Source organism: Galeopterus variegatus, unplaced genomic scaffold (genome assembly GCF_000696425.1).
Source record: "Galeopterus variegatus unplaced genomic scaffold, G_variegatus-3.0.2 Scaffold259, whole genome shotgun sequence".
NCBI lineage: Eukaryota > Metazoa > Chordata > Mammalia > Dermoptera > Cynocephalidae > Galeopterus > Galeopterus variegatus.
In genome coordinates this window covers 217124-242241 of record NW_007726370.1, presented here as the reverse complement: position 1 = coordinate 242241, position 25118 = coordinate 217124, and the positions used below count along the sequence as shown (strand labels likewise).

At 34.7% G+C, this 25118-nt stretch overlaps 1 protein-coding gene across 1 annotated transcript in view; it reads right to left on the bottom strand.

Moving 5' to 3' along the window:
• The window catches only part of PHIP (pleckstrin homology domain interacting protein), a 132216-nt gene that overhangs the window by 85692 nt on the left and 21406 nt on the right, over nucleotides 1-25118 (bottom strand). The window contains exon 6 of the mRNA XM_008566644.1: nucleotides 9601-9761. Coding sequence (XP_008564866.1) covers nucleotides 9601-9761 — 161 coding nt within the window. The remainder of the gene's footprint in view (nucleotides 1-9600; nucleotides 9762-25118) is intronic.

Below are 25118 nucleotides of genomic sequence, written 5' to 3'. Positions count from 1 at the left end.
CCCAAAAAAAAAAAAAAAAAAAAAAAAAACACACACACACACAAAAATGAGCTAAAGTGTATCAACCGTAAATTGTCCATGTCATTAACAGCATCTTTAGAACTGTGTAGTTATTTCAAAAACAATCCTGCTTATTATCCTAGCGGTATCACTTAGAAGGAAGGGGTATTTAAGATAAAAGCCACTTGGATTCTTAGGAAAGAATCTTGTCTGTGTTAGGCTTTTGCAAGCAGGCTGGCTGTGACTCCACCACAGCAGTAACAGCTAACAGCAGCAATCGCGGCTTTCAACTGAGAGAGACCCTCAAAAGTGAGTTTGACCTAGCAGGATTAGACATTCAGTTACTATAACAAGAGAGTTGAAAGCAAATTTTAAAGTTTATTTAACTAGTTTGTGTATAAAATGGACACTTTACACACAAATAAACACTGTACTGTTAAGGTAAAAGCCTGATTTATTTGGTTTCTACACCAAAGTATTCTATTTACCACTAATGGGAGCCAATTCAAAATTTCCTAAGTGACTAAAATAAATTAAATGTGTGCAGACTAAGCATATAATTTCTAAGCTTTATTTCCTTTAATGAACTGAAATCCTCTTTCGTCAACTTTAAAGTCAATCCTGTGCATACCTAGATATTAGTCTACTGGTGCCACACAGAAGACAGGTTGTACTTTTTATCCTATAGCCCTGGTAGAATATCATGGGATTCTTTGCCCCAGCTGAAGTAGAGCATTATGAATTAGAGACAAAGGGTAATCTTTCAGGGCAAGGAACTTCTAACTTAAATCATTAGAAATTGAGGCATGACCTAGTCAACTGTCAGAGACCTGGGTCTTAACATGTGTGAGGGGAGGTATCATTTTATTTCTCAAATTGTAATTTCCCCAACTTCTCGTTGCTATGAAAAGATCCTTGAAGAGTCTTTTTAGGTGGGATTTAAGACAGTATTGTAAATTTTCAAACTGCCCTTACACAAAATGACCCATCTAAGATCCTGCTCCTGTTAAGTGGTAAAACCAGGACTGAAATTGGCTCTCCTAAAAGTTGGGTGTTTATTCTGATTTTGTTTAATTTGCGTGTAAGTAGGTGCTGTTGAGACTTAGTCCATTTATATTTAATACATGTCTTTTAAATTAGAAAATGTTTTTTACTATATACATATGTCCTTTTAGCTTTAACATGGTAGTTTGTACTTTGAAAAGTACATAATTAATTAAACATTGCTCAGTGTAATTCTAACATTTGCCTAAATCTGAGCATCAGTTGGTACATGCTTAAACTTCAGCAGAAAACTAGCATTGCATGAGCTATTAATACATGCTTCAAATATTAATTTCAGAAGGAAGCATAAATCGATAGATAATACTTAATGGACGTAATTTGAATTAATCTGCCTTTGTGTTTGGGAAAAAAAAGCCAAGACATTACATGAAAGATAACACATGATGTACGTAGGTCCTCTGGCCCTGTTTGTTAACTGATTATATTGTATATTGACTGACCTGTTCTGCTGACAGTTGTTTTCATCATTTATTGTACAGTCAATTTTTAAATTTCTGTAATATGAGATGCTTTTCTCAACTTTCAAATTATTGTTACCTAAAGTTAAATCCAAATTACATGGGTCTTACACTTGGACAACACCAAAATAAGTAAACTTTAAAGGCAAAATGCAGAAATCACAATAGAACCTAAAGTCTATACCACCAAATTTTAATAATTTAATTAGCTTTCAGAAGACAAGTTTTAAAGGGCTTAATTGAACTATTTATTTATTTAAAGGAAAGCTAAGTTTCAGAACAACTTGACAGAATTCTTTTTGGTATGGCTTGTTCAGTAGATACTCTTTACTATATAAATGAAGTACAAGGCCCAGCAGTCAATTATGAATACTGTGCAAAATTAAGAGCTAGAAGATTAGAGGTGACAACTATGTGAACTGTTCAGTGAAGAAAGTATTTTACAGGATGCACTGGTAAATGACAAAGAATGGTTGACTTTTCTGCAAGCAGAAAACTGCATGCATTTGGAATCAGGTTACTTCTGCTCAGATGACCTTAAAATTAAAATATGGATCTGTAAACCTTACTCTGCTAAAAGGAAAACAGCAATCACCCAGACCAATCAAAGATTACTATCTCCACATGAAAATAAAATAAACATTGTGATTTTTAACTTAAATATCTTAGAGAATTTGGCATTCCTTGAAAGTCTACTGTTATCTGGCAGAGTAAACAAAGAGAATTCTAATTTCTCTTGCTGTTACTACATAGTTTTGAGTCAGGGATCTCACCTTTTATTGTCATTAGAATAGTAGAAATGAATGTTAAAAATGTCATGTATATTGTCATGCATACTACTTCATTTTCTTATTCAAGCTGAAAAGCAGCCTATTCTTTAGTCGGAACTAAAAATTGGTTATAATTTAAATTTAGTTCATTACTTTTTCAAGAGGCTATTTTCTTTCTTACCAATCTATCAGACCTCTCTTTCATTTCCCTCATAAATTATCCTAAATTTCAGTGTCAATCATTTTAATACATGCCCAATTTTCTTGCTCCCTCTTGTCCATCTATACCACCAAAGACCAGCCTTGTATCAATCTAACCATCACTTGCTCTGATCCTGATGCCATGATGCCAAGTACCATTACAGTAAAGGATATCGTCACACTAATTCTGCACCACTGCAAATTTGTGGATCTCCTATTTATTTGGGAAGCTAAGCCTAATCAGCAATACCTTCTTTTTAAACTGGTCCCTATTAAATACTCTTTCTGACTGCCACTCTTTATATCTCACCTCCACAACCCAGTCTTTTTTCCAAACCAAGACTCTCACCAGATGAAATATTTCACATTAAAAAGTGGAATGTATTAATTGTGGACCTAATTAGCTATCTTTTTAAAATCAAATGAACTGCTTTTTTATATAGCCCACTTTCATCTACTCATCTATCTATCCTTTTTAAAAACCACTGCATATCAAAGATCTCCTCTTATTTCTTCATATTTGCTCTCTCAGTTCCTTCCTCTTAGCACACACAGATTTTTCACAATTTATCTTCCTTACATTACCATACTCTGGTTCTCCTTTCCATTATGACCAAATGTATTGAATACATGCTATCACTTATACACAATCTCCTATGAGCTTTTAAAAAATGTTTTTGAATTTCAAACTTACAGAAGTTTCAAGAATCTGGGTGTTGTAGATATGGGAGACATATCTCTATCACAAGATTCATTAATTCTTAACAATTCACTAAATTTGCTTCATCACCACCTTTCTTCCCTCTCCCTCTCTTCATATAACACACACCCATACCCCTGCACACCCACCCATTACTATTAGTCTTTTTTCTGAACCATTTAAGAATAGGCTGCAGATGTGATGACCCATCACCTCTAAATATCCCAGTGTGTATTTCTCTAAAACAAGGATACTTGCCTACATAAATTGGAAAACCAACACTACCATCAAATCCACAGGCCCCATTCAAATTCTGTCAAACTAATTTGCCAACAATGTTCTCTTTTCCTTTTGGGCCCAGGACCCCATACAGCAACATGTTACATTTAACTGTCATGTGTCTTCAGGCTTCTTCAATCTGGAATACTTTCTATGGCTTACTCTTTCTTGTCCTCAGCAGTTTATAAAGAAAACAGACGTTACAATCTGTCGGATGACCCAGAACCTGGGTCTGTCAAATGTTTCTTCATGTCTGGATCCAGGTCATACTGTCTTCAAAGGAATCCCACAGACAAAATGCTGTGTTTTTCTCAATGCTCCATTTCAGAGAACACATGATGTCAAACTATCCCACCACTTGTGAAGTTAACCTGGTCACATTAGTGGTCATGTTAGTGCTTCCAAGGTTTCCCCTGTAAGGAAGCAATTTTTCCTCTTTTAACTGATTACTATCTTGTCAGGACATATTGTAAGATTATGACAAGATTTTCAAACCAAGATATCCTACCAATCTCTACCTGCTAATAAAGCAATCAGCCACATAAATATTCTGAAGAAGGGCCGGCCCGGTGGCGCACTTGGTAGAGTGCGGCGCTTGGGAGCATGGCGGCGCTCCCGCCGAGGGTTCGGATCCCATATAGAGACCGGTCCGCTCACTGGTTGAGCGCGGTGCGGGCGCAACACCGAGGGTTGCGATCCCGTTGCCGGCCGCGGTACGGGCGCAACACCGAGGGTTGCGATCCCGTTACCAGTCACGAAAAAAGACAAAAAGGAAAAAAAAAAATATTCTGAAGAAGACAATTCCAGGCCAAGGGAATTACTAGTACAAAGGCTTTAAGCCTTAAAAAGGCTTTGCAAATTTGAAGTATAGGAAAAGACCAATGTAACTAAAGCACAGCAGAACAGGGGAACTTATCTTGCACACATGTAAATATGTATCTCCCCTAACAAATTCTAAATTTCTTGCAAGAAAGGACATTATTCATTTTTATATCTAATTGGTTGGTTCATTCATTTGTTGTATGCACTAGATACTCTGTCAGGCACTACAGATATAAAAACTAAAAGAAGACGACTATGCTTTTAAAAAGCTCACAACTTAATAGGGAAACAGACACCTAAACAAGGTCACTGCAACATAGTAGGGAAAAACAGTACAATGGAAGTACAAAGTTCAGGGGCAGTATGCCACATTCAGAAAACAGACTATCTTTTTTAAAACTGTCAAGCTTTTAAAAAGACTAATCTACATTAAGTTCATTCAAACTTTCAATTCCCATACTCTTCCCTCAGTGCATTACAATCTCACTCCTATCTCTAATACTAAAATAAAACATTTTTTGTCAAGGTCATTGTCACAGTCTGTTCAGGCTGCTATAATAAAAAACCTTAGACTGCGTAATTTACAATCAACAGAAATTTACTGCTCATAATTCTGAAAGCTGTGAAGGCCAAAATCAAGGCACCAGCAGATTTAGGGTATGGAGAAAGCTCTCTCTCTGCTTCACAGAAGGAGCCTTATAGCTGTGTCCTCACATGGTTGAAGGGGCAAACAAGCTCCCTCAGGTCTCCTTTAGAAGAGCACTAATCCCATTCATGAGGTATAGCCCTCATGACCTAATCATCTCCCAAAGGCCCCACATCTTAATAACACCACATTGGGGGTTAGGGTTCAACATATGAATTTTGGGGAGACACAAACATTCAAACCATTAATTCATTTAGCAGTCATTAATGACTTTGCCAAATCCAAAAGATGCCTTTCAGTCCTAATTTTACTTTAAGTTTCTGTCTTTCATGAAATACTCATCTCTCGACTTTTAAGACACCACATCTTTTTTGGTCTTTCTCTGGCCTCTCAGGCAGTTCCTTAGTCTTGATTACTCATTCTTCTTTTGTCTGCTTTTAAAGTTTCAGCCTTCTTAAGTTACAAACATATGAAGAAATATATTCCCTTTCCATACTGAATGATTGCTACACTGAATCTTCTAGGCTAGATCTCTCACCTGAGTGCCCATTGCCTACTGGGCATTTCTATTTGGCCTCCTACATAGATATCTCAAAGTTGACATGTTCTACCTTCAAAAACTTCTCCCCTTAAATTCCTACTGCAGTAAATAACAGGGCTTTCTGAGTCACACAAGTTAGAAACATGTCATCCCATACTCTTCCTTGTGACTCCTTTCCTACATACAAATCAGTGTCTCAAGTCATAGAAATCCTATTTTTAATCTGTTAATTGCATCCCTACTTCCACTGTGACTCTGTTCAAACCCTAATGATTTATTTCCACCAACTCCTTTGTATACATACTTAGTTTCAATCCACCCTCCACAATGTCAAAGGGATCATTAAAAAGAGAAATTCTACTCACTCTTCTACCTAAATCCATCATTTGCACTCCATTGCCTTCAGGTAAGAAATCCACTCCTTAGCAGGTTGTAAAAGATCTTGATGATTTTGTCACCCACCAACATCTCTAGCTCTTGCTTAATCATGAGCCATATTTATACTATGCCATATCCAACGATAGACAATTGCACATTACATTCTCCCAAAGTCTGTAAATGCATTTCCTTAAGTCTGCAATATCCAGCTCAACTCAGCTGAAGTGTCAGTTCTCTAGAAAGTTCCACTAACCATCTCCTACCACAAAGCTGGATAGGAAGCTCTCTCTTATGACACCTCAGTATCTTGTACACCCTCTATCAAGGTTCTTATCACATTATTATCAATATTGTCTGTTAACCATCTGTGTACTCTCCAAGGAGAGCTATAACGTCTTTCAATTCTATATCCCAAGTTCTTAGAACAGTGATTGGCTCATAAAGCCCTCTGAAGTTCATTAAAGGAAGGCATAAACTCCTACTTGCTATTATAACTTCTTATACTGATGGAAATATTTTGTGTTCCTTGCCTTAATTTGAACAAAAGAGATACATTTTACATTTCTGAAAAAGAGGGCGAAAAACTCCCCAATTTTTATATGGTGTTCAATATACTGCTGTATTTTGAGTGCCTTTGTCCTAAGAATTCACTAACTCTGCTTTTCTTTGGTAAATAATATTTGAGGTAATGATTCTGAAACCAAGTAGAAAAATTAAAAGGCTAAGAGAGAATCAGGGAGCAAAATCTGACTTGGAAATTATGCTACCTCCCTCTCTTAGGTTTTTCTCATTATTCTATTGGAAAAAGATCTATTTTAAAAATATTCTAGTACAAAATAATGATAAATTTTCCTAATAAAGAATTTCACTTATCAATTACAATGATTTCCTTTTAAATCTTGTACAGCATTTATAAATCAGATTTTAGTGGGTAAAAAATAGATAAAATTTACTTAAATCTATCTATAAAATTAACAGCAGCAGTAGGTAAAACAATAACTGTGTACTGCATACTTTGTTTAATACTACTTATAAGCATTATTTCATATAATTATATGCAAAAATCCTGTGGGGTACTATTATTATCTACTCTCCTCCATTTTTTTTTTTTTTTTTACGAGATGAGAAAACTAGAGATTAAAGGGGTGAGGTAATCTGCCAAAATTACGCTACTAGGAAGTGGTAAAGCAGGACCAAGAGCCCCCTGATGCTAAAGATGATGCACATAACCACAACACCACACCACCTCTAGCTGTGTCTCCTGAGAAAGCACTCAAGAGAATTAATCCCTTGGAAAAAGCTTTCAAATGTATTTATACAAGCACCTTCAAAAGAAATCTGCAAGGTCTTAAAATACCATAAATAAAAAGGAAACACTGGTTGGTCCATTACTGAAATGCTATTCCAATAACTAATAACAGTGGGTTCTCTTACAGGAATCTTTCACTGGTCAATCATGATCTACTATTCTAAAGCCTTATCCTATCAATTTTTGAGACTGATTTCCAAAGCACCAGTCAGTGTCTGGTGTGTTCCTACTGAGAAAATACTCGGCATCCATCCCACTTCATGAGGTGATACGAACAGTGAACACATATGTACCCTACCACCACTTGAGGTGATAATCATAAAAATATGAGGAAATTTTAAAAAACAGTACTTTCATGTCTTTATATCTTGTCATAAGGTATTATTTTGGAATCTGTAAATGCAAATGAGCCAGTAAAAAACTACCAATGATACTATGAGTTTGACACAATTAGCAAATGATATCACATAAACATCTTTTAGACTCTTGGTAAGACCATATAACATACTACAGTGCTACTTTTCTTCCCTTTATTTATGTGCCTTCAACTAAAGGAAATAACTACAAAACAGCTAACTCTTCACACATCATTCCTATTCCCCAAATCAAATGCCATTAGAGGAATTAAATATATAGAAAAGGATGAAAACTTTTTTTTTCCTTTTTGTCTTTTTTTACTGACCGGCAACGGGATCGCAACCCTCGGTGTTGCGCCCGCACCGCGCTCAGCCAGTGAGCGGGAACCGGTCTCCACATGGGATCCGAACCCTCAGCGGGAGCGCTGCCGCACTCCCAAGCGGCGCACTCTCCAGTGCGCCACCGGGCTGGCCCAAAACTTTTTTCTATACAGAACCAGATAAGAAATATTTTAGACATTGCAGGTAATATGTTCTCTGTCATAAGTATTCAACACTGCCATTGTAGTGGGAAAGCAACTACAGACAATAGATAAACAACTGAGCACACCTGTGTTTGAATAAACTTTATACAGGTGACGAGCTAAATTTGACTGGTTCAAAGTGCTCTTCTAACTCTGTACTTTCCATTCTATTAAACTCCTAAGATAGCAACAAGCACATTATTTCATTGCATTTTCCCTCAAAAAATCTCAGAAGATTATATATATAATTCATATCAAAACACATAGGCTTCATAAAGTATGACAAATGCTTATGATCCCTCATTTTTAAAGAAAAAATTCCTACAATGTACTTTATTAACATCAAAACCTAAAAAGTTATATATTTTTCATAATCTCAGTGCAATGGCATAACTTTATACTCACCAAAATGAAATACAAATACAATGTAATGCTTCTTTCTCATTATTTAAACTTACTATGCTTTTGAAAGAAGTCTTTAAAACACTAGAAATGCCAAATTTACTTAAGCTTTTGAAAGCCAAATTTTAATATTAGCATATTAAACTTGAATGGCTAAATTAATTATCAATTACTACTTGAGAACAAATTACTATTATAGATATTTCAAGTAATTCAGCAAATATTAAGAAGCCTGCTCTCCACTCTGAAAATAACCTGTCAGAAAGTTTAGAAAACTTCACTTTTATTTTGTTCCACAGAGAACAATGGAGATAAGGAGAAGTTGAAAGGGGAAAATAGTGCATAGGAAGTGATCTATAAAAATGCTTTCCTACATCCTGATATTTAGCTTTTTAAAGATGACTTAACATATGGGTAAAGAAGAAGTGGGTATAAATAGGACTCAGTTTACAAGCAAATATACTAAAAAGAGGAATCTATAATTATCATGACTGTGTAAAATTTGCAGCTACTCTCCTCAAAGACAGAAATGGGAATTTCCTTATTTCAAAAGAAATTAAGGAACTTGTGAATGAATGCATACCTTCAGCCCACAGGGTAGTGTTTAATAATAAGAATAACCATAATAGTGTAATGAGTATTACTCTTAACAAATGTAATAGTTAAGGCACCTAAAAATAAATCAAAATATTCACAAAAGAAATTTTCTCATGTAAAATAAAGCTAAAAAGCTCTGCTTTTCACCATTCAGCAGGTTTAAAGAAACAGCAGCAAGTAAGTAAACCCAGAGTCTCTTTAAATAAAACAGATATTTTTAAGAACGAGGTGTTAAGGATAAAAGATAATCAGCAAATAATGTTAGATATGCTCAGAATTGTTTCTATCACTATTTTAAGGGAATTTCTCATAGATAAGCAAGTGGTTTTCTACAGACAATATAACTGTGACTGTGCTACATGTCTTTCAGGAACTTTCCAAACTTGGATAAAGTCCAAATTTAAGTAAAATCATCTATTATAGCAAGTTAAATGACCGGAATTTCCAGTTTCCCATTAAAAGAAAAAACAAAGGTTTTATTTCAGGTTATCTATAAACACTGTTTCTTCAATTCCATATATGAATAAAGACAATACTTTAAAAATTACTTACAGTAAATATCCGTCTGCCAGTTCGATCAAAAGTTACACAGTACACTGATGACAAGTGCCCAAGAATTCGTTTATGCATTTTCATATGCTGATATACTGCAGTTGGAACAAGTCGCTCAAGCCTGTACTTCCCATTCAGCTTCCTTGAAAACAGAGTATCCGCTACCAAGAAAAAGGGGAAAAATAAATATAATCCAGAAATTAATTTTACTAAATTATCACCTTTTAAGAATTCACATATTCCAATTTGTCATATATTAGTAAAAATAAAGATGCTTTCTAATATATGTGGCTCCTAGATAAAAGTCTTCAAAATAATCAATAAAAACATATTTCACCTGAAATAAGTCAGGCACTATTATCCTCATTTCATAAATAAGCAAATGCAGTTAAATGACCTGTCCAAAGTCACAAAGTAAAGCATAAAGCTAGAATTAAAACCAAGACTTCTTTACTCTCTGGCTAGTGCTCTTTAAAAACTGAAGCATTTTATACTGTTTTCTTTAAAAGCCATCTACTATGAAACAATTTTTTTCACAAAAGCAGTTAAAACTGGAATCCAGTGATTTTTACTTTTCATCAACCAGTAATATTTAAACACTCTAAATATGATACACAGAATGTTTAAAAAAAATCTTTGCAACAAGGCAGAGGAATAAGTCACTTGCATTATTAAAAAATAATTAAACTAGGGATCTTGCCAAACCCCTGTATAATGACTCTTCTACGTCTCAGTAGCTCTCTCTTTTCAACTCATCCATTCTAACCATCTTTCAAGATCTGACTGAAGTTTATCTTCTGCTACAAAGCCCAATATGCTGAGTCTAGCCCCAAATGTTCTCTTTCATTCAAATTACTACTGTATTTTCTATACTGATAACTTATAGACAAAGAAGGTGCTCAATAAATAAATGTTGATTGATCTGTAGGTACATTATTAACCTTTGGATTATCTTTTAATATAAGGCTTTTTTAAAAAACTGTGACTGCCATCTACATTCGATAGTTAAAACTACAGGTTCTCACTTGAATTTGGTCACAAGGAAAATTAAATATATATATATATATACACAAAATACTACTTATCCTAGGTTTGGAGTCTAGCAATTATGCCCTAAGTTGATGAAACATAAATATAATGAGTGTATTGTACAGAATCATAATATTTCTTATTTTACTCACATCCAATAAATGTTTGTCTCATACTATACTTGCAAACAAAAGAAAAAAAAAAAGAACCCATCTCGGGGCCTGGTGAGAAGACATGTAGATGGAGGCTTTGCAGATTTTAAAGCAATATTTTAAAGAATAATTACTTATGCTTATATGCTCCTTTACTACAGCAATCATTTTACATTCTGATCAAGTATTTCTCTTGCTGTTAGCATATACGTTCATGGAACAATCTATTCCAAAACCGGGGAATGTCTAAGACAAGTTATGACAATTGTGAATTAACACATTTAGGCTTAAGCTGGTTATAAATAATTTAACAGAGAAACAATAAATTTGCAACACAGCTTAACCACTGACATTTTCCCTATGCACAGAAACGGCCTGGTAAAAGACATCCTCCAATGCTTTGGCTCCAAACGAGTTAGTGCAAAAATCACACAAAACCACAGACATCAATTGTCCTACCAGATGAGAACTCAAATCGTCTTATCTAAACACCAAAGATTACTGACATCCCAGACTCACCTGTTTCTGTAAGAAAATAAATTATAACCTATCACACAAATATTGACAGTGGTACAAAGATGCATTTTAATTCCCTTGCTATGGACTGGATGTCCCCAAACTCAATGAAGCTTAAATTTCCACTGAAATTGTTGAGGGTGGGAAATCCTATTATGGTAATTCAAAGGTGGGGCCTTGAAGAGGTGATTAGATTCTGAGGACTATGCCTAGTTAATGGATTAAAAATGGTGATCAGAGGCATGGTTTCTCAGAGCTTTAAAAGAGGAACATAAAGAGACCGTCCCTCTCTCTGCTCTACCATTTTCTGCCATGTGAGACCCCTGCATTGCTGTAAAGCCACCACCAAAGAAGACTCACCAGATGTGTTCCCTGAAATTTGGACTTCCTAGCCTCAGAAATTCTAAGCAATAAATTTTGTTTTCTTTACAAATTATCCAGTTCCAGGTATTTTATTATAAGTAACAGAAACAGACTAATACATGCCTCTATCCAAAATTTACAAAATCCTCAAAATGTCAAATTTTATGAAAATATTTAACTGTTCAGGTATGAATACATGATTGCTTGAGATAATTAAAATATCAAAACTATTATTTCTCAGTGATGATCAAACACTAGTAAGTATAAGTCAGAATTTTTTTTAGATGAATTCATTACAAATACCTGATTTAAAACTCAGAGACAATAAAGCATTTTCTAAGTAAAAAATGCTTCCCTAACACATACAGTAACATCTTACTGTTCCCTTACACATACATAGTTTTTACTGAATCTCTGACCTAAACTAAGATTATATCTTTATTTTCATTTTGGAAGTCAATTGGTCAATTGAACAGAAGAATATCCCTTTCAAAAAGTTACTTTACAGTCTACTTTTCAAGTAAAACTTTCCAGAAACACACTAAGTGAAATACATTTATACTTAAAATTATATTCCACACTACCCTTTGTAATGGTTAGCTACCAGTTAACTATTGAATATCTATACTATGATTGAAACCTAAAGGAGAAGGTACCTAGCAGAGTCTTTGCTCTCAACCAATTTATGAACTTGTGTGACATCATTAAAAGATATAACATACAGAGAGAATAGTATGTAAAGAGCTCCCAGGTAATAAGTTGGCGGTTCAAACTTTCTAACTATATAAGTTAGAGGAAAAAGAACAAGTGTAGGTATGGAGCTCAGTAGCCAAAATACAACTGAAGAGGCTGAATTTGAGGAAGGCCTGAACAGAGCAAATAGGTAGATAATTTTTACAAAGGTAGAGAGGAGGATGGTCTTGGGCTCCAATTCAATGAACTCATGTTTTCTTTTATTATACTATTTATATAATGTCTATCTCCCCTACCAGATCTTAAGTATCTTAAGGACAGAAATTCTCTCATATTTTTCAAACTTGAGTGTAGAGCCTTTTAAATAAAAAAGCTTATACATATATATGAATCTTAGTTAATAACATACATAAAATGTTTCAATTTAATTTACAGTTTTATGGAAGAAAGGCAAAAGGCAATTATTCACTTTCTAAAGAAATTAATAATAAACTAATTAAATTTTTGAATAAAAAGGAAATGTCTCTTGGATTACAGGATCTCCCTAAATTTTATTAAACTAGAACATCAGTTTTTAAAATGAGCTTGGTTAAACAGATATAAAAAGACACAAAGACATTCTTTATATGACGTTATAGTTTCAACCTTAAATCAAGTAGCATACACATCTTTGGCTTAAAAGTATTTATTTTCAATAAATAAATAAATAATGTATTTTCTTAAGTACAGTGATGGGAAATATTCTGAAATAAAGCCTACCGAAACAAATCTTTTTCACTTAACAAATTCTTTCTTATTCTCCAGGACCAGTTCAAATGTCACCTCCTCTTGAAAGACTGTGGCAAATTTCAAAAGCTTCCTGATTGACCTCTAACATCACTTCTTAGGCTCAAAACTGCAACGCTCTTCATTTCATTCAGAATAAACACCAACTTCCTTACATGATCAGCCTACTATGGCTCTGCCTAAACCCCCATTACCTCTCTGACTTCACCTGCTACTTCGTCCCTTGGCCTGCTCAGCTGCTCTAATCTCCACCATTCTTCCAACACATCAGGCATCCTCCTAACTTAGGGTTTTTGCACTGGCTGTTCCCTCCACCTAGAATGCTCTCCCCACATTATGGCTAATTCCCTGACCCCTTTCAAGTCTTTTCTCAGATGTCTATTACCTTCTCAATGAGGCTTAACCTGTTCAGTCCATTGAAAACTGCAACCCACCCCCTATTACCACCCATAATTCCTAATCCCCCTTTATAGAGCTCTATATTTGTTCTTTATTCATCACGTATCACTGGATACTATACATTTATTTGCTTATTACGTTTATTGCTTATTTCCTGCCTCTCCCCATTACAACATAACAAACTCCAGAATTTTTGGTCTGTTTTGTTCTTTTATTAGCCTAAAGCTGACAATGGTGGCTGATACTTAGTAGATGATCAATATATATTTGGTTAGTTAACAAATAAATTACATAATTAGGTTTAAAAATATAACAAAAATGGAGAAATTTATCTGACAGATTAAAAGATCCAAAATATTTGAAAAAAGTGCCTCACTTCAACTGCCCTGCTAAATAGATTTAATTTGGAGGGTAGGGCAGAAGTAAATATATTTACTCAATTTTCTGAAAATAGACCAGTACCAGTAGGTTCTTATCCATTACTTCCCCAGGTATTAGGATGATACTTCAAATTCCTCCACAAGTCACTACTTCTTAGTTCATACCTACTTATTTTTTCAAGAATCAGTTTATTTCTCTAATCACAATACTAATGCATGTTCAATAAGAACATAAAAGGAGAAAAATCCAGAATTTTATCACCTAAAACAATCACCTTTAAAAATTTTGCCAAGGATTTCCTCATAAACAGCATTTTAACAGCTATGCTACACAAGGGTATTTCAAAAAGTTCGTGGAAAAATAGAATTACAATATGAATCTTTCCACGAACTTTTTGAAATACCCTCATATTCCTTAATGGAGTAAGAGACAGGATTTAAATTCAACAGACTTATGTTCAAACCTAACACTGCAGGGCCGGCCCGGTGGCGCACTGCTACAGTGCGCCGCTTGAGAGTGTGGTGGTGCTCCCACTGAGGGTTCGGATCCCACATACAGACCGGCCACTCACTGGCTGAGCGAGGAGCAGGCGCAACACCGGGGGTTGCAATCCCGTTGCCAGTCCTGGTCCGGTACAGGCGCGACACTGAGGGTTGCGATCCGTTGCCGGTCATGAAAAAAAGACAAAAAAAGAAAAAAAGGAAAAAAAAAAAACCTAGAACTGCAGAGACTTTAAGTTACTTGTTCTAAACTTCAAGTTCTCCAGTTATATTACTAAAGAAATATTTCCAGAGGAGCAGGCGCAACACCGGGGGTTGCAATCCCGTTGCCAGTCCTGGTCCGGTACAGGCGCGACACTGAGGGTTGCGATCCGTTGCCGGTCATGAAAAAAAGACAAAAAAAGAAAAAAAGGAAAAAAAAAAAACCTAACACTGCAGAGACTTTAAGTTACTTGTTCTAAACTTCAAGTTCTCCAGTTATATTACTAAAGAAATATTTCCATTTTCCACAATATTCTTGGCTTTCACATTCTACTATTCATTGACATCCCACAATTTCACAAATTCTATGTAGTCAGTTCTATCAACACTTTTCCTTTCCTTAGTGATTTCTACTGCTTTGATATGAAGGGTTCTGTAATAGGACAGCCAACAATACAATAAATACCCACTTACATTTTCTTTTACTTTTTTGTGGTTTAAATTTCTCATTTAACTTTTTTTTTTGGCAGCCATCTGGTAACAAGGACTCAACCCTCGACCCTGGTGTTATAAGCACCACACTCTAACCAAGTGAGCTAACTGGCCAGCCCCTCATTTAACTTTGAATGCATCTGCAATTTTAATACACATTATGAAGTCTCTGAAGATATTTTTTCTACCCCCCAGCTAGTTAACCATTTTTCCAGCCTTTCCATTTACCAATCCTCTTTTCTATTCAATTGTGATTATTATATCGTATGTATATTTCTGTGCTAGGCCACTGACATGCCTGACAGTCTATTCGTATGCCAGTCCCCAAATTTTAATTTTATATTTAATGATGTTTTAATATTCATCCAGGTATCCCTCTTCATTATTGAGTTCATTTAAAAATGCCTCGTTCTTGACTACTTATTAACTAATTTTGAAGACAACTGTTAACAAACAAAAAAAATTGGTGGAAATGTAAATTTAATTTCATTCACTAATAAACTTCTGACATCTTTCTATCCAGAATATAGTGCTTTCTTCCTATAGCTGGGCCCAAGTTTTCAGTGTAAATGATTTCAGAAAAAGATAAACAACAATCAAAGTTATGTCAATGTCTCTCACTATACAAATATATACCATTTAAACCGAGTCATGAAAAAAATATGGGTAGCTTCCAGAAAAAGAGAATCTGCAATAACCTTAGTAATTACATTTGTGAGTACATTGGAAGAATACATGATAGAAATCTCTGCAAATAAGTACTAAAGTAGAAATACCATCACCTCCCTCCAAAATATTTAGACTTTTTTCTCCTTTTGCAAAGCACTTTGTAAAATGAACAAGCACACACTGTGAAACTACAATAAATAATCCAAGATCAAAATTAACCATGGTTAAAAAAGGTCATTTGGAAAAAAATAAAATTACTATGCAGAGATAGGTTTTCATTGTTGTTATTTTGTAACTGTTAAGAGCAATATAACATGCTATATAATAGCTATTCCAGTGTAGGAAAGCAGTCCCCCCTTAAGCAGAACTAGAAGGGCCTAGAACTAGTGCCTGCAACTTCTGCCAACTCATGAAAGCAGAGCCCTGCTGCTGGTAGCCTAATATGAATGCAAGGAGAAGCACTGGCTGTAGATTCCAAAGCCCGGAGAACCAATTTTTGTGATAGTAGAAGAATTAGATGAGGCAACAAGAAGACAAATTATGTAACTCAGAAGGTATCTCAGTACAACTTGGGCCCTTTTCTGATACAGAAAAACTCTCAGATAAGAAACAACGTCAGAGTATTTTACCAGAAGGTTGTTTTAACTAGTTTTTATTAAATTCATTTTTTTTAACATTGTTTTGAAAAATTTTATTCTGTGATTCTGGTTAAAGAAAACACTTGGAAGGAAAGCCCCCAGGTTTTCCATAAATAAAATGCAAAAGTGATTATAGTTTATAATAAATAACCACAAAAACAATTCCTAAATTAAAATATGAGAGAATGAAGTCTCAATAATCACTACCTAGGTTTCATTTTAATCTCTATAATCTGTGTTAATAAAGGCTTTCTAAACATAAGATTAATAATCCATTACTATAATACAAGAGTTTGGAAATCTATGAAACTAAACTTGAGTGAACTACAAAAAGTGTTAAAAACAGTAGCAAGAGTACATGAAAACAAATTCCAAAAGGATATTTACACCTCATACATGCCACCTCCAATTTTAAACAAATAGATATTCATGACCAGACACTCAGAGAGCAAATTCTATGGAAATGACCTTCCAAGTCCATTTCAAGTCCAAATAGTTTTCAACGTATGTTGTTGATGATTTCAGAATTTCTATCAGATAAATGTACATATTGTGTGGTATAAATAATAAGGCATAAGATTACATAAGATGTTATTCACTTTAGGGAATCACAAAAGTGTTCCCTAAAAGGAGATATGACTGTCAGGTCACAAAAATACCACTAGTTATACTTCTCTACAAGAGAGGTTATGCTAAAGCTAGGTGTCAAATACCTTGAGAAAATGGCTATAAAGGAAAAGGGAAACCACTACAGCTTGGAACTAGAGAGATTCTCACTAGAAGGACTTCAAAAATCTTATAATAGAAACAGTTTTATTGTTTGCTGCAATTTATAATGTAGGTAAATGTCAAGACACAATAAAACACACAATGTGGGTAGAAAAAAGGCTTCTATAGAACACTATTATAATGTGTACCAGGTTTAGAAAATAATGACTAACATTTACTGGGTGCTTTACTACATGTCAGGCACTATGCAAAGCGCTTTACATTCTCATTTAATCCTCACCCACCATTTGAAGTGAATACTGCTATTATCCCCAAAAAGGATAATTCCTTACCAATAAGGAAACTAAAGGATAAAACGTAACTTCCCTAAAGAAAAAGTCCAAGTTTAAACTCAGATAGTCTGGTGCCAAAGAGTGTACTCCTAACATGCTGCCTATGTAGACAAATATTAGAAAAAAAGATTAAAATATGCCAAAGTATTAATAGCAAATAAGTAGTGAGACTGACTGGTTCTTGAGCTGTTCCAAGCTTTCTCCACTGAACATATATTAATTCTAATTGATTTTTTTAATTTAATAAAGTGTAACTTAAATCTACCCCAAGAAACTCAAAAGAGCAATATGAAAAATCTAAAATGTCTGAAGAGATTAACTTAAATGCAAAGACTGATATAAACAGACCCAGGGAAAAAGATGTAAGGAATTTAAATTTATTTAATCATAAAAAAGAAACACTAAAGACTAAGTATATTAAAGTGTAGAATGTATATTATGCTACAGAAAATGACCGTTGCCTATTTAACAATAAATTGAAATATGATATGCTATAAAGAAAAAGAATTCATGTCTGCTTTGATTCAAAGCAATAATAATAAAATAGGCCATCAATTTTGTTTGTTAAGTTTTGTTTGTAAAATCTTTCCCACTGAGTTTTTAATGAAAAAGAAACATGTCAAAGATTGTTTTAGGTTAAATTTTATTTAGGAGGGACCCGTATAAGGAGGAACATTTAATACACTATGGAGCCACAATGGAAAGGTTTACCATAATTCTTCTGAGGTTACTAATATAGATAGTAGCTTGAAGTAACAAAGAAATATTCATAATTTGAGGCCTGAGATAATGTAGGAAATAATTCAACACAGGTTTGTTTATTTCTACAGCACCATCTAATCTCTATATCATCCTGCATCAGTAACTAGCAAGTGACCAACATAGGAACAGGACAAATAAACACCACAATAGTGACTATAATGAACAATAGTCCCAACATCAGTTAAAAGTAGGAGGAGGCTGCAACATTAGAAGGATAATCCTATAATCACCATTTTATCCACAAAAAAAGGGGGCTGGTAATGGGGAATAGAAAAGGGAAATAGTCACCTGGGTAACAACACCCATGAGATCTTCTCTCCTTGTTTTACTACTGTAATTAAAATAACTAGTATGCACTGTAGTTACTCTCCATATCTCTACATATTCAATTTTGGTGTTTAGTTATAGCTCCTGTTTGGAACACACCATATTTTTAAGATTTAGCAGATACCATAAAGAAAGGAAACCAAATACTAACAAATAAAATACAGAAAGCAAATAGACAATGATTCCAAGAGTTAAGCAAAAAAATTTCATGAGAAGTACATAACAAGCACTAAAAGAAAGGGCAAACACTATCATTACTAGGAATAATATTTATTCTTCCTCCTCTTTTCTTTCCTGGAAACTGGTCTAATGCTACTTCAAAAAGAAAATACTACAGTGGTATAATATTTTCAGTTTTAAATATTTTTAAATGTTTTTATTGTTATTTTAATCAAAACATTTTTTCTTTAAAATAAAAAAAATTTTAAGTTATGTAGTTTTGTTGTATGTCAAACATTTTAATCATTTAATTTTGAGTCAACAAACATTTATAGAGCACCTATATGAGCCAAGTATGGGCTAGTGGATGTAACAGGGAGAAAGAAAAGACATGGTACTTACCCTCATGGAGATTGCAGTCTAGCAGGGAAGAAAGACATGAAACAAGGACTTATAACAATTATAAGTGTTATCAAATAGGAGATATAGGGAAATCTTGAAATAAATACTAAAGGGTTCTAAACATATGGGGGCAGCAGGGAAAGGGTTACCAGGGAAATCTGGGTAGACTTCTCTAAAAAACTAACATTTAAACTAAGACCTAAAAAATAAACAGCCAAAGAATGTTGAGGGGAGGAGAGGATATTCCGGATTGAAGAAACAGCATGTGCAATGACCTGAGGCTAGAAAGAGCATAGCATTCAAGCAACATAAAGAAATCAGGTATGACTAGCACACAAAGCACAAAAGGGCAAGCAAGTGTCAAGAAGAGACTGAGAAGGTAGGGGGCAGACTGCAGCTTTCTAAGCTATGTTAGGCTTTTTGGACTAAATTCCAGTAATAAGTTGTTGAAGGTTTTTAGGGAGAAAGGAGTGGAGTAACTTAATAAGATTTGCTGGGATAATTAATTGCAGTTTTATCTCTTGACCTCAATGAAAATGGATTGGAAAAGACAGCACCAAAAGCAAAAGCTCATTTTGCAAAAGAAATCAAACAGTTCAAAAACAAAATTTCATTTTAGAAAAAAATTTAACCAGTTAGAAACCAAGATTACTAAGGTTTACTTAAGGTATTGAATATCTGCTCTCAACTTTAATCATTTATCTGGCAATTCATAAACTTGGAAGAACATGTCATGTTTCATTGTTTCTGGAGTACATATGCTGAGGCATAATGCAAAGACTGCCAATAAGTGGACACAGCTGGTACATTAATGCATAAAGAATTTCAGAAAGAAGGCAAAAAGGTGCTATACAAATGTGATCTAAAGTTAAATACATAAGATCTGAACCAGAGATATAACTGAATTAGTCACTACTTCCCTAAGCTTCGGTTTCCTCATTAATAAAGTGCAGGGTGTCTTACAGAGTTGCTATGAAAAGCAAATGAGACAAAATGTTTTGCAAAGTCAAAGTTATTTTATACCAACATATATATCGACTATTCCTTAACAATAATGTATTATAAAAGTAAACTTGACTGAAGTTTTTTTTTTTTTTTTTTTACATTTTAAAAGACTTTTGTGAGAGACCATTTTTCCCCTGCAGCGTCCTTAAAAAGATGAACAAATTACTGCTCTGTTTATATAAATATGTACTCGGACTAATCACGGACTTCCCAGTTTCAAAAGATGTCTAGGAGAATGTTCAAATCCTTAACTTCAAAGGATCCCTGAAGAAATTAAACATAAAAAGTCAGTGACCTTACGAAAAAAATAATATGATAATATTAATTTGCTTCACTTATACAGATATGAAAATTCAACATCAAAACCAATAATCACTCTGGAAAAATATGTGATGCAAACTAAAAGGGGAAATGGCTAGTGCTTCCTAATTACTACCGGAATTGTTTACCAGATACATCACACAAAGTGTGAGAGAAGGGGGATATCCCTAATCACATCTATAAACTAAAAATAAATTTCACACTATTATTTACAAAAGAAACTAAAACGCAGCTACAAGAGCAACAATTTAAACTCACCTAAGGTAACTGCCATTCTTCAATGTTTCAACCCTTTTTTGGTCAACCATAATTTGAAAAGGAATTTAAGCAAAGGAAAAAAATAAAAATAAATGTGTACTTCATGTATTTGGTATTTTGGTGTAATAAACATTAACATAATTTCCATAAAACATACAAAATTGCAAATACATATTGGGAGTCTCTCACAGCTAACCTGTTTTTTAAGAGGCAAAAACAAGAAGAAAATGGGGGGTAGAGGGACTGAGAGCGGGGAATGTTGAAGAAAGTCAAAAAAACAAAAACTGTGCCAACTGGAAATATGAAGATTAATCAGGAAACAGATTAAATAACAAAGATCAAGACAAAAAAGTATATAACTAAGTCAGAAATGATTAAACAAAAACACAAATTATAGAACTATAAGACTAAAATTATGATTAGAAAAGCAGAATAAACTGGCAGAAGAAAACGAGTTCTGAAAGAAAAAATGGTTACTGAGAAACAACAGGTCAAAGTAAATGTATTTAAAATAAGTGATAAGTAGATATCTAACTAGGGATAAAGTATGGATTGAGTAGAAGGAAAGGAATAAAACTAAACAGAGAATATTAGAGAAAGAATATGTCAATAGGGAAAAATCCAAGGAATATTATTATAATCTTATAATTTACTGAATTATATGTTAAAGTGTTAAAATATATTATATATTAAAATTATATGTTAAATCTTATAAATGTATAATAATATAAAACAATCTTCCTAATAATTACATAAAAAATATTTTTCCCCCTAAGGATCTAGGGGAAAAGTCCTCATTGAATAAATATTAAGAAATTACCAACCGCAAAATAATTCAAATACTGTGCAATACTGGTACTACGTGAGTACTTCAAAAAGTTCATACAAAGATTTGTATCATCTTTTATTTCCATTTTTTCCAAAAACATTTTGATGTACCCTCATATGGCAAAATATAACAGTGAGGGCAAGCCCCGTGGCTCACTAGAGAGAGTGCAGCGCTGATAGCGCAGAGGCCACGGATTCAGATCCTATATAGGGATGGCTGGTGCGGTCACTAGCTGAGCGTGGTGCAGACAACACCGAGCCAGGGGTTATGATCCCCTTACCGGTCACAAAAAAAAAGCAATATATATATATAAAACGGTGAGTGTCAGAAGGGAGGAGAGTCTTCTTTTCAAAGATTACCATCTAGTTTTAAGTGACTCCTTGCTGCTTTGTTCAAACTGTTTCTCAGAAAATCACAAAATTATAAATGTAGACAAGATCTAAGATTTCTTTTAATGTAGGCTCCTTAGCACTAACTGAATGAGGCGCAAAGCTATTTTTCAAGGCAAAGCTGTTTCCTTATTCAGGTTCCTCAAAACTTATCCTCACCCAACAAGACTGCAGAACTTAACAGCAACCATCCATGGAAGCAAAAAGTAAAACAAAGACATGGAAGTATCAAGGCAAAATACCAAAAAAGATGAGAAATGGAAGACCCAGAGATAAAAAGTTTACTTTGCTAATATGGTAAATGTAAGAAAAATGCAAACAAAGCAACCAGCAAAAGATTGCTTTAATTTAATGTATTACGCTCTTTTTCACAAGATAAACATGCATTAAATGAATCTCCAAATTTAACCTTTAAAAACTGCTTAAATCTCTTCTTTTCTGATCTCCTCCATCCCATGTCCATTTATTACTTAAGTAGGGTTATATATCATAGGCAAATACAGAATAAACTATATCTGAAAACAGGCATAATATGGGTAAGGTGATACAAGAAAGGACAATACCAGAGATTCGTTAATTTTTAAAATTAATGAATTTCGAATTACTTTGAAAGTAATTGCTGCTATGCTAAGTATACACCATATATCTCTTCCATAGTAAATGAGTTACAAGCTAGTAACAACAGATTGGTGGGATCTTCTGTTTATTGCTTTTGAAAATAATATTAAGAGAGGTTCTAGAGCACTGTAAAGCAGCTAACCACTTTGGGTCTCCTACCCTGAAACTGAATTCCAGTTCAATTTTACAATTTACATCAAAGTCCAGGAGATACAAAGTAGCTGGGATTTATAAGGAGATAATATAATAAAACAGGATATAAATACATTGAAATAAGTCAAATGGGTTCTTAAATTGCATAGGTATGGATTTTAATATTCCATGAGTAATGAAATAACCCAGTCTACTTAAAAAACTTAACCTCTTGGGCCGGCCCGGTGGCGCACTGCTACAATGCGCCGCTTGGGAGCGCGGCGACGCTCCCGCGGAGGGTTCGGATCCCACATACAGACCGGTTCCCGCTCACTGGCTGAGCGAGGTGCGGGTGCAACACCGAGGGTTGCGATCCCGTTGCCGGTCCGGTCCGGTACGGGCGCGACACTGAGGGTTGCGATCTGTTGCCGGACACGAAAAAAGACAAAAAGGAAAAAAAAAAAACTTAACCTCTTAAAAATCTGTTTCTGGTGTGGTCCCCCCCCTGCCCCACACCCCCAACCCTGTTTACCTCAAAGTGATCCTCAGACCAAGTCTCTCTTATTCTTCGTATCCACTATTCTATTTTTTTCACCCCCTACCCACCTCTGAACTTTTCCTGTCTCACCCCAGTGTATGAATTACATTAATCATCTACTGCCTTTTCATTTAATATTTGTTAATGCTGAGGAATTAGGCGTATAAAGAGCAATAAAACATAATCTTTATCCTCTAGGACCAAACAGTATAGTGAAGGAAACAAAGGTAAAAAATATAGCCATAACCACGTAATAAAAGCTATAGTAGAGATAAGTATAATCACTTAATTCTGCCCAGTAACATTTAAGTTTTGAAGGATAAATAGACAGATGTCCATAAAATGTACAAAAAAGAGAGGGACATTCCATAGAGAAATAAAACACATGTAGAGAAAAAGGTATGAAAAAGAGTATGGCAGATTCTAAGAACTGCCAAAGAGTTGTACAAAGCTAGAGCACAAGGTACAGGCAAGGACACAGCAGGAAAAGTGAGAAAAGGTCAGTCTGTGTACCACATTAAAACAGCTGAAACTATTCAAAATCACTGGGGGGAAGGAGGAGGCATGACAGGATCACATCTGCATTTCAGAAAATTTAGAGCAGTGGTAATTTTGCCCCGGGGATATCTGGCAATGTCTGGTGACTTTTCTAATTGTCACAATATGGGGAAGGGGGATGCTACTAGCATTTAGTGGGTACATGCCAGTGATAATGATAAACATCCTACAATGGACAGCTGCCTAGAACAAAGAATTACCTGAGTCAAACTGTCGACAGTGCCATGTTTAAGAAATCCTGGCTAGAGCCAAGTCGTAGGGTATAGGAGTAAGACCAGGGGCAGGGAATCAAGTAGCATATAAGTTCTAGAAGAGGAGAGGCCATGTTCTTGTTTACCCAGCAACTCCAGATCCTAGCCCAATGCCAGATACAATCCAGGGACTCAATATTTACATGGTGAGTGAATGAATGATGTAGAACTTCAGGCAAGAAGTAGCAAGGCCTGAAATGTGGTTATGACAATGGTAATGAAGAACAGATTCAAGAGAATAAAACAAACAGGTCTTATTTACAAAAGAGACATAAGCAATAAACAATAAGTCTAAAATAAAATTACTCTTATGATTCTAGCTTGGCGTCTCAAATTTCAAAAGGTTAAAACTTCTATTTTAGACATTTTCAAATTTGAGACAAATGTGAAATATTCAAATGAAGAGGTCCAACAGTTTGCATATTTTGAAAATATCTAAAAAATCCAATTTTGCCACCACCTTCATCTTAAATAATCCTCTGAGTTCCAGCAAGAAGTTCAATAAAAAATGAACAAACCCTAAGTGCAGTATGATGTCCTGGACTACATCCTGGAATAAGAAAACAATTAGTAAAAAAAAAACTTGGTAAGGTATGAATAAGGTCTGCTGTTTAGTTAACAGTAATGTTCCAATGTTGGTTTAGTAGCTTTGAGAAATGTACCACGTGATGTAAAATTATAACATTAAGGGAAACTGCATGAGGGGTATACAAGAGCTCTTTGAACTATCACATGTTCAACTTTTCAGTAAATAAATTCTTATTCCAAAATTTAAAGTTTATTTTAAAAAAAAACCTACTACCATAATGTGTCAAAATTTCAATATTTGGGATCTCTGTTAAACATTTAAATCTATATCTTAAGAAAAGCTAAAATGTTAAAGTTAAACGTTAATGTGGGCCGGCCCAGTGGCGCACTGGATAGTGCGCCGCTTGGGAAGCGCGGCGGCGCTCCCATCCGAGGGTTCGGATCCCACATACAGACCGGCTCCCGCTCACTGGCTGAGCGAGGCGCGGGAGCAACACCGAGGTTTGCGATCCCGTTGCCGGTCCCCGGTCCGGCACGGGGGCCACACTGAGGGGTGCCATC